Source organism: Cyprinodon variegatus, unplaced genomic scaffold (genome assembly GCF_000732505.1).
Source record: "Cyprinodon variegatus isolate N-32 unplaced genomic scaffold, C_variegatus-1.0 Scaffold805, whole genome shotgun sequence".
In the NCBI taxonomy this organism is placed as follows: Eukaryota; Metazoa; Chordata; class Actinopteri; order Cyprinodontiformes; family Cyprinodontidae; genus Cyprinodon; species Cyprinodon variegatus.
Window position 1 is genome coordinate 371,135 of NW_015151258.1, and position 11,303 is coordinate 382,437.

Sequence of the window (11,303 nt, forward strand, 5' to 3'; positions counted from 1 at the left end):
TATAAATATTTTTTATTTTCTTTTTTTAATGTTTTTTTGTGTTTTACCAATTATTTTCTTCATTTGTTAATGAAGAGTTGGACCATGTTAGCAAATATGTTCTCCAAAATAAGTAACACAGGACAAATGTATTAATATGTGACGTGTAATATTCTTAAACCAGTAGTGTGCAATTTCAAAAAATGTTGGCTAATTACGCGTTTCAAAAAAAAAAAAAAAGTTGAACATCTTGTTTGGACCTGAGTGATTTGATTGGCTGAGATCCGTACACACCGCGTAGTAATGACGTTAATTTACAAAGACGAATGATGTGGCAAAAATCAAAGGGCGAGTGGAAAGAAGTAGTTCCGTTCTTACATCTCTAATCACAGACTAAAGTAATAAAGCCAAGACATTCTGATTTAGACTTTAACTCGCCGATATTTTCATTAGCTATATACAACAAGTGGTTTCGAATATAACACATTTTTAATGTTATTCACTTTTTTAAAGAAATGTGACAAGGTATTCATCCGCATCATCGACTGCACTTTCATTTCCGGGATGTTTTAAGTGCTGACCAACCTCCATCGCCATTGCAGGACCAGGGAGTCGGTGTAGTGGCAGTCGGTAATTAGCCGGGGAAACACCTCAACCGAAAGCTGACGGGACGAATGAAAAGTACCAACATACCGACAACACGCTCTGCGGAACCTTTAAAATCATTTGACAAGTGGGCTTTAGAGTAGAGGCTCCCTGGCTGAGCGGCTAGGACCTGTGAGAAGCAGCTTTAGTTTGTTAGCATTAGAAGAAACTCGGAGGAGGGTGACAGGGGAACCGCCATGGCTCAGATCCTACCTATTCGTTTTCAGGAGCACCTGCAGGTATGTGGCCTAAACAATGAATGATAAACTTGTTAAGTGAATTTGGTCTTTCTTTTTTTCGCTTATAACCTTTTTAAACTAGTTTGAAAGTCTTTCTGAATAGAAGTTTGAGATTGCTAGCAGGCTAAGTTAGCTTTCGGGAGCTATGCTAACTAGCTTGACAGGGTGGATGACGTTTATCTGAACTAGCATCTAGCCAGCTGGCTAACACTTTGACTAGACGCACTTGCTGTTACTTTACCAAATGCTTTTTTTGTTTAACGACATATACTTATAAAAAGCGAGATTTTGAAACTCCAAAACTTTGCTCAAAAGTTTCTTTAGTTTTTATAACCATGTTCGTCCTTGACGGTATCGTCGGGAGGTGTCAGTTGTTGGTGTATGGTGTAGAGCATGTTATGCCTTCAATCATCAATCTATTCCAGATTTATGGACATGATTATTGCATAATTGACTTTCATCTGATCTTATTTGAAATAACTGATTGTACGTTTGCTTGTCATTCGTTAACTATGTTGCAGTAGTAGAAAGGCAATTGCAATGAACTTAATGCTCATAATGATTTGTCTTTGGACATTTCGTGCCTCCCAAGCATCCCACCTTGTCCTGTTCTGGAGTCATGTGGTGTCTGATAACTACACTTCAATGATGAATGGGTTTGCCCATGCTCCCTCAGGTTCATAGACAGCTCCAGCAGGATTCCATTTTGAATTAAACTGCTTTTCTACTCAATAAATGTTATTTTTCTAAACATTAAGATTATGGATTCATGCGTCTACTTCTTGGCTCAAAGATAATCTCTTATTATAGATGTATTTCACTGTCTTTATAATAATCAGAATATTGAGCTCTCAGCTGAAGTATCAACAGGACTATAGGCACTAATGATATCCCTTCTCTTTTAATTGTCTGCTTCAGACATTGATCCTTGAGAAGAGGTCATGGTCAGTATTTTATTTTAGGCCAAGCTTTCTTAATTTAAACCAAAAGCTCTCTTAAAATATTCATAATTTCCACAAACTGATCCTTTACATTACATACATTTTCTGTGGTAAATTAAATTGTGTGTTGCTTTGTTTCCTCTGATAGGCAGGTGAATTTGATGGTGTGGTTAGGCATGTGTTGCTTTGAAAAAATGATAACATTTCTACAGGAATACAGATGAAAAGTATTTTCTTTGTGTTATCATAACAGCATTCAATGAGTTAATATGTGGGCCTGTCACATGATGTTGTATTGAGGCTGGGCTTAACAAAGCTGTAAAAGATCTTTTGTGTTCAGTTGTAGTGAAATTATGAAAATATTTTTGACTTCTTGTTAAAGCACTTGGATTACAGGCGACAATCAAAGCAGTTATCATATAAGAACATTATGCTTAGATTGTGCTTTAGGGTTAAGCAAACATTTTTATCTCAATATTCTGCTGTCCTGCCCTCATGTGTCCTTTGAATGATTCTGTGTTGTAAAGCTTGTATTTTAGTTTCCTTTTAGATTCAATTTATCAATATTAGATCAAACTTGAAGTAGCTTAGTTTCATGTTTTTTTTCCCAAACTATAATTGGAACTCAGAGATTATTCATTACCTATGATTACTTCACTGCCAGTGTGTGATTTACTTAGGCGTTCCCTGATTTATCATTTCCAGGTCTCAAAGTATTTCCCTGTGGTTAATCAGCTCCTGGTAGATTTTTCATAGCTAGAACTAATGCAGGACATGGATGTTTTATCATACGCTTTTCAAATTCCATCATTGTAACTGATTGTGCTGTAAAAGGAAAGTGATATCTACCCATCAGTTTTACCTATTTTCTGCCTGTCTGCACAAAGAATGCTCTCTACTTACCGTGAATTGTTTTTTTCTTTTTTTTTAGTACAAAATAAAACAAAGTTAAGCCCAATGACACACACACACACACACACACATTGAATTTATGTGATTAATGTAGTGTTACGATGATTTCCACTGTAGGAAAAAGTTAGGTGGATTTTGATCATGTTTGCTCCTTAATGTATAGACTTTTCCCTGTTTTGGATTTAAAATGTGATTGTGCTCTATTCAATCACTCTTCTCCATGATTACTTCTGAGCCATTTTCAAGGAGATCATGGGTATATTAGGCAGAATGTTGATTTCTTAGCTTTAGTTCATAAAGTCTCAGTCAGCAAAAACTGTTATTCTTTGGCGACTCTTTATCTCCTGTTTCCTGCCTTCTGTTACTCTCCTTCAAACTCAGCAAGCATGTGCCTTTTGTCATCCGGTTAACATGCAAAGCTTGCATTTTTATACATCATCCATTTATATAGTATACGATAGACTGAAGTTTAAAGACATTTAATTGATCTTTTGTCGTTTTAATTGGTTGCATCTGAGCCTCATGCTGCTCAAAAGATGGTTTATTTTTTATTTTTCTCATAATGATAAGATTCTTTGGAAGGCTGCCAGGTCTGGTTTAAAATGCTACTGAATGTTAGGAAAATTAGGGAGAATGTTGCGTTAAATGACTGCTTCTGTTTGGCTCTTGGTAGGAGTCGGTGTAAACTTGGGACTTATTTTCAGTGTTTTTTTTTTTTCAGGTTTTTCCTTTTAAATCTCTGCAAACATGAGTTAATTCCATTTTTCCAGTGAAAAAAAATGCAGTTTTTAAGACTTGCATGTTATAGGTATTTACTAACCAGTATTTGAACAGCCAACTTTTACTGAATTAAAACCATATTAGGTTGCTTTGTATACATTAGGCATTATTTCTGTGTAGTTCTCACATAGAGAGGCACATAATTACTATGTGCATTATCATTATTTTTCTTTGCTTACATCAAGGTTTGCAAGTACACACAGTAATTTGTTCTGTTTACAAAAGTTGGCTTTATTTACACATAACATAAGGAGACAACAGGAGTTGACTATTTCCATGGATGTCTAATTGAAAATCCAACCCGTTGCTTGAACTTTGTTGGTGTTAACCCAAAAGGTGGAATGTTGATTTTGCAAAGCTTTTATGTCTCATTACAAGATGTCTATGTTGAACTTTGAACAATGCGTGTGAATGACCAGCTGATAACTCGTGACAGACAGGCAAGGATGCTGAGTTGCTAAACACTTGACATTCTGCAGGACAGCCAAGATCCTGGAGTTGTCGGAGATAAAGGAAATGGCTCTTTTTTTCATACCACCTCACTAAGACTGACATTAAGTGGAGTTGAAAGCATCTGTTTTTCCTTCCTACGTGTCACTTGATTTCGGACACTGAAGGCAGCTCTTCACTTTTTAGATTGTGGCTGGGCCAAGCCCTTAGTGGAGAAGGCAGTACTATATGCGTTTTTTGGTCCCTATACACAATGGATCCCTAGCTTCCTGTTGTAGTGCATTGCAGTGAACTGCTGCAAGCCTCAGCACATTGCACAGAATATTGTTCCTGATCTACTTTGAACTTAATGTGTGGGATCTAAATAATTTTTTTCTACCTCTGCTGAGCAGGAGTATATTTCTATTAAACAGACTAGTAAAAAAGGTCCTGTTAACCAATAGTTGCTTGACTACAGTTCTCCCAGGAGCTGTTAGTTGTTAATTTTTTTTATTTTTTTTATTTTTTTTAAACGTAGCAATGGTTTTACTATTTGCACAGATTAGAGATTTTTTTTCCACTGTAATGAGTAGCATGATTGTGAGGTTTTTAAGTTGAGATGTGACACATCACTTGTATGTTTTTTTTAAATTTGTTAATAGTACAGAAATGTATTTAAGTGGACAAAATGGATAAATCAGTGTTGTAACCGATAACCTAAAAAAAAGAACAGATGATGCACTAATTTCAGAAATGTATTCCTACTAATGTGCCAGAGGCCATATTCCACATACTAACCTTAATGGATCTCAATGAATCTCCTGGATTTATCAAACCTATTTACCAGTTACTTTTATTATCTGAGGAGAGTGTGGGACTTAATACAAAACTGAGTGGGTGTGATGGTCCGTTTGATGGAGAAGATCAGTTTAATTGACATTGCTGTTTTTCTATATTGTGATTTCAACTCCCAGTTTGTCTGAGAAAGGTTTATTTCTTACTCCACATCAGACATGGAGGTCAGGAATGTTTGTAGTTTGGCTCTGCAAATTTTCTCTGATAACAAGAGAGGGCACAGATTGTTTTCTTTGCCATGTTCATAAATGTTTGTTGGATCAGCTAATTTTTTGTTTTTTTATTTACTGGATGATACAAAAAAAAAAGGCTTTAAAACTTAAGTACTGATGCCATGTTTTTGCTAAAAATAAACAGCTATGGTTTTTCCAGATGAAAGCTGTACCAACTTGTCAGTTGGAACTTGAACTCGGTTTTCTGACCCAAGTGTCAGGACTCTGTGGTTTATTGGCATCCTGCTATCTATGAAGCTTCAGAAATAACCATAGCCTTGAATAAAGTACACATTTCAGGTGTTAAAAAAAATCTGTGCAATAAGGTCTACAATAAACAGGAGACCAATAGCCATTGTTATCTAATGGAGCCTTTAAAGCAGGCATCCCCAAAGTCGGTCCTCGAGGGCCGCTGTCCTGCAGGTTTTAGAGGTTTCTCTGTCTTAGCACAGCTGATTCTGGTGATTGCAGTTCACCAAAAGCCTGCTAATCAACTATCAATATAAATCAGCTGTGCTGGAGGAGGGAAACCTCTAAAACCTGCAGGACAACGGCCCTCGAGGACCGACTTTGGGGATACCTGCTTTAAAGGGTGGTCTTATTTTTAAAATTGGATTCCAAATTTATGCAGAAATGTATCGGAGGGATTCATGACTTCAAAAACGTTTTATTTTATCAGTATAGTTGACTGGAACCAAAATAGAAAAAATTATCTAAATTAACAGGAAGTGAGCTAATGCTATCATTGGCATCGTTCTCAAACATTACAGTACCTTCAGCTAGATGCTGGCAGTGAACAGTTATGAGACACTGCAGCACCCTGCAATTAAATGGTAAGCAAGTATAGTGCAATATTTAGGTATAGTAATGCTGAATTTAAGTGTGAATTTCAAGTTAAAATATATGCCCTAAGGAATGTTAGTGTTTGGAAAAAAATAGTTGAAACGAAACACTTTGGTTCTTTGATGACGACAAGTGTCTGTTTTTCTATAATATTGGCCGTCTTGGTTGCTTTGCTTACATAAAAAATACAATTGTGAAATTTTTGGGAAAAGCTGCCTTTACTTAAAAAAAAAAAAAAAAAAAATCTTAACGAAACATTCATAGATAGTAAATAGAGGGAGTGGAAATGCATGGCTGCTGAATGCACTAATGAACAGACAAATGCCCGCATGTATCGGCTGCTGCCGACCCGAGAATAAAAAGGCACGTTTGTCTATATAGAAAAGACATGACTCTGAAGCGTTGTCAAAAACTGTAGAAATGAATTTTTAAAAGTAACAAGATGTCATAAGATTTGAAAGCTTTTTTTGGTTTATACAATAGCCTTAAATAAGTGTTAACCTGAGGTTCGATTTTCGGTCCTGCCTTGCCCAGTAATTGGCAGCCTCCCATTTAGCAATGTATTCACATAAATCCAAGAAGTTACACATATTTTGTAGAAATGCATGATTTTTTATTTTTTTTTTCTTCTCATTTCCTGTTTTTGTTTATCAGATTGTCATTTAATCAGGGATGACTATCTTTTGCAGAAAAGCTGGTAAAGGGCAAGCGGAATCAAAAAGCTATTTATATTACAAGTCGTTGTAATTTATATATTAGTTTAATAGTTGTTCTGCTGTGAAGGAGGGATTTTAAATGTGTATTGCTCAGCAGTCAAAACCACAAGATGTAGATTTTTTAATTATTTTTTTTCACGCCAGGGTTTCATCGTTTTCCTCACCTTGAAAGCCTTCATGTCCAGAATCCATTCTCGGAGGAGTTTTTTTGTTGCATGACAAGTGCTTCCTTCTGGTGATTTGCGAGCTAGCTGATGCTGTGTCTCCTCCCTTCTGTATGGCAGAAAACCAAATTCAAGCACGTTATCGCCACCTAAGGGGCTGGAAGGAAAACTCTTTGTAGTCTTCTGTTAAATTGAATGTGACCAAACCAGAGTTCTAGGACTGTTTAAAAATGTAGGTATATTGCAACTGTAATTAATGGCCTAGCCTCTATATAATATACTGTGATAGTTCAAAGTATTGCTTTTTATAAAATGACATGGAAGAATAAAAATGCATTTCCTGTTTTAGCATTTTTTACAGAAGAAATTATCATACATAGTTATTTGTATTAATTATTGCAGACCAGGCTCAGTTCATTTATTTTATTTTTTCTGGCTTATCTAAAACGGTTGTCCAAAACTAGCTTTCTTTTCCCCCTCCATGTTTTAATCATCTTAATTAACTTCTAATGCATTTTTCATTAATCCTCGCCTTAATAACTTTACTTACCGAAGCTAAAAGCAGCTGTGGGGGAGGCAAAGTCAGGCTAGACTGGCTGTCTAGATGGGTTTTCCACATTAGCTGTAGCTCCACAGGTCTGACCTGCTTTCCCCCAAATTCCTGTTTATTGATGTCACAGCTGTTTTAGACTGCAGTGGTTTACTGAATTGTTTTCAAAGGAAACCAACCAGCTAGACTAAACCATGCTCTTCTTAGTTTCCCATCTGCGTACTTTTTTTTTTTTTTCATTCATTGTGATATTACTGTGCAGGCTGTTCCTACTTTAAGTGTTTTTAAATGAAGGGACTTCCATCTACTCTTGTTCTAGGTGACTTTATGAAATGGAAGCCTAATAAACTTTTATTTTTTTCAGAAGTTCCCAGAATTCCTCTTGTACTGAACATACAGTATCTCATTGTGATTTGCTGAGTTCAGTGAAATTATTTGAAGCTATGAACTTGGATGATGTTAAAATGGCACACAAGATTTGCATGAAGTTATCCCCCAGCATGAGTCAATAAAGGCTGGTGTTATTGAAAGTATATGTGGAAAAAGGTTCTGCTTCAGATTATTTTTCAGTTCATCACTGCTGTAGTGTCATTGTGAGAAAGCCTGGCTCCTCTGTTGGTAAGCTGGGTGGGGCAGGGCTGTGGGAGGGTGTAACCCTTCATTGATAAACGCAGTCACCATTCTGCTTAGTAATTCTTGGAAAAGTGTCTGCTGATTAGCTTTGAATGATAGCAATTTATCAGCTGGAATGAGGACACTTGTCTGTTTTAAATTGGATAGATTTGGATTAATGCCTGGAGGCTAAAACTGTCTAAAATAAATCTACTCCTCTACCCTATTAAAAATTGACCAAAGATGATTTTCCCCAAATGCTGAACAGATTCTTCTAATTGCTTTAGAAACATTGATGAGAAGTAGTACAAATGTGGGCAATTATTCATGAGTTGCAAAACTAGAGGAAGTTGCAACAACACAACATGGAGGGAAGCGTGTTTTTTTTTTTGTTAGGTAGTTTCATTTCCTCCCAGTTTTAAATCATGTCATTGATGTCATCAACAGTTCATTAGAAAGGAAAACATAAAAAGCAAAGACTTTTTTTTTTTTTTTTTTTTGTGCTTGTATATTAGGTCTGCAGAGTAGATGTTTTATACATTTTTTTTTTCGTTCTTCATAACAGTAAATAGTTGTTTAACGGCAGTGTACACATTTCTTAAATGCAATATTTAAAAAGAGAAGGTATTGTTATGCATTTTGTTTAAAAACCACATAACAGTTTAAAGGAATAATTTGAATTGAACATTTTCTGCAGAGCGTACAGCTTAATTTGATATCTCTCAATCTCAGTTAATCTAAAGGGAAATCACGAGCTTTAGACCAAAGTAGCATCTGGGCAAACATGCTAAAATCCAAATTTTAAGCCTTTATAGTCTGTAACTAGCTTCCAAAAAGCACTTTTACTCGCCAGGTGTGTTGGGGCAGAAGGCTGCTGGAAGTGGTGCAGAGGGATGACACAGTTGATCAGAAATGGGGGTGTTCTAAGAAATCACATTAAAGGAAAGGGCTTAGTTATTTAGTTCTGTTGTGATCTGCATTATTTACAAAATTATTGGGATGTAATCAATACACCGACTGCCTACAAGGGAAAGAGGGGTTTGTTGGTGGGGATGGACATTCCTCGACTATAATTATAGGGTAAAATGAGGGTTCATTGCAAGATTCAAGCTGAGGTTTTAAATCTTGTTGCATTTGATAAACATGGCCCAGCGTTTATAAGAGGGGATTCTGACGGGCAGAAGAGCCAAACATAAAGCACACTTGCGTCACCCTGGCTGCCTTCCATATTGCTCTCCATTGTTGTCTGTTTCTGATTTCTGTCGCACTGAAGACATCGTCAACGCTTAACCCAGCATGATGGTGTCACTAGACACGCGGCAGTGGGGGGGATCAGAGGTCTGCATGACCTCGATCAGCAAGGGTTCAGGCCCAGCTTGCCAATGGGAAGGGAACCACAGGCCGATTGTAAGTTGGTCAACCCGTATTTAAAAAATCAGTTTTAGTGGGAAAGAGGCTTTACTGTTGATCCCATCTGTTTTGGGTTCTTCCATCCACTTTTATGTAAATTAGGTCACGATATCGGAAATAAGGAATGTTCTTTACTTGGATTTGGTTATATTGTGTCTAGATCTTCCAAAAAATGTTTTTTTGTTTGTTTCTATAATCAAAACAATAACATTCATAAAAAAAACAGTCATATACTTCACACATTTAACAAATTAAATAAAACTTAATAAAACACAAACATTCAAGAACGAATATCAACGCAGCAGTTTTGAGTTGTTTAAAACTATATTAACAAATTCAATCTAGTCTTAAACTCTGCAGCCCTTCCCCTGGTTACAAGTCAGCCTTTCCAACATAATGCAAGATGCCATTTCCTTTATCCACATACGTATTGAGGGAACATCCTTTTTTCTCCAGGTAAACTATCATCCTCCTTTCCGGCAGGAGTCCAAAATCAATTTAAGTTGACTCGTTAGGTGTAACAGTAAAGTTTTTTTTGGATGTATACCAAGTATACATCTTTCTGCCAGGTAAGCTATAGGTGCTTGTAGTCTGTTTTCAGTTCACTCTGACACGTCTTCTGTCTTTTTCATGTCTTCCCCAGCTCCAAAATCTGGGGATCAATCCGGCCAACATAGGCTTCAGCACCTTGACCATGGAGTCTGACAAATTCATCTGTGTCCGTGAAAAAGTGGGGGAGCAGGCTCAAGTTGTGATCATCGACATGGCCGACCCCAACACTCCCATCCGGAGACCCATCTCAGCCGACAGCGCCATCATGAATCCCGCCAGCAAGGTCATTGCACTTAAAGGTATGGCTCTGTCCCGGCTCTACAGAGGCCTTTGTTTACACATTTCTTCACTTTTCAGAGACATGTTGTACCAACTTTTAAGGCTAAATGTTTAATATGTCTGTTTTTATTTTAAAGACTGCTTTCAACATCAGTCTGACTATATAGATTTCATATTATTGTTAATTTCATTCATTGTCTGTATAAATGCAGCTACTTAAGTTTTCTGCCATAAAGTTTTATTGACCAGTTATTTATTTTATTAAACCTTAAACATTTCTCATCAGAGGTTAGAAATTGCATATTTTATTTTTTTATTTTTGTCCATAATTGCTTTGACTTTTTTTGTTTTTTTGTCTTTTGTATGTTCTTTTCTTGCTGCTTTCTTATGTTTGCAGACGGTGAGTTGAACTTTAAATACTTACTGTGAAAGGAAAATCCTGTTTAGACAAGTAAAACTGAGCAAACTGAACCTGCCTCAAATATTTCATATAGCGTCTCTAAAGTAGTGAAGCAGGCAGACCATTGGAGCACATTTCTGTTTTGCTCTTAGGGCCTTTTAGCCAACTTTGCTCAGTGTATCTTTGACATTCTCTGAGAAACATCAGGATTTTGCTCTCACAGCCTTATAGCTTGCTGGCATTCCATCATATTTATCTATGAAATGATTTGGAACATTTTCATGTGGTCATATTATGGGTAAGAATAATTTTAATTCACATTTCATTTGTAATCTGTGTGCTCGTCCATCTGAAATTGAAAAGCCAAAAACCTGTTTTCACCTGTCTTCCAACTGTCCCTAAAGTAGGTTTTATTTCTTTTTGGCCAAATTGTTCTGTACGTAGGGCTCCTGTTGGCTTTGAGGGAATCGACATATTAGGAGGTTCAACTGCACCAGATTTTGATTCCTTATATAGCACTGACTATACTTTTGACTCAGTTTTGCTCTTCTAAGCTGAGGAGCAGGCATCCTGAAACAGAATTTAGACCATTTAGCTTTCACACTTTGCTTGGACTTGCTGTTGTTCTTTTTCCTTTCTTGTTAGCAATTAATGGGCAGTGGAGCTACAATATTAATGATTTTCTTTAAAGTAAAACAACCCCAAACTGTTTTCTACCATGCATCTTGCATCACAATATTTAAAGCAAAAAAGCTTGAACAGCAGAAGGGTTTTTTTTTTTTTTT

General features: G+C 36.5%; 1 protein-coding gene across 1 annotated transcript; it reads left to right on the forward strand.

Annotated features, from left to right (window-relative positions):
* The first annotated feature begins 544 nt into the window (after nt 1-544).
* On the forward strand, nt 545-10,248 carry LOC107098732 (clathrin heavy chain 1-like). The gene is made up of 2 exons (XM_015396550.1): nt 545-863; nt 9,931-10,248. Exons 1-2 carry the CDS (start codon nt 822-824, stop codon nt 10,231-10,233), a joined length of 345 nt encoding a protein of 114 aa, XP_015252036.1. The 5' UTR covers nt 545-821; the 3' UTR covers nt 10,234-10,248.
* The last annotated feature ends 1,055 nt before the right edge of the window (nt 10,249-11,303 follow it).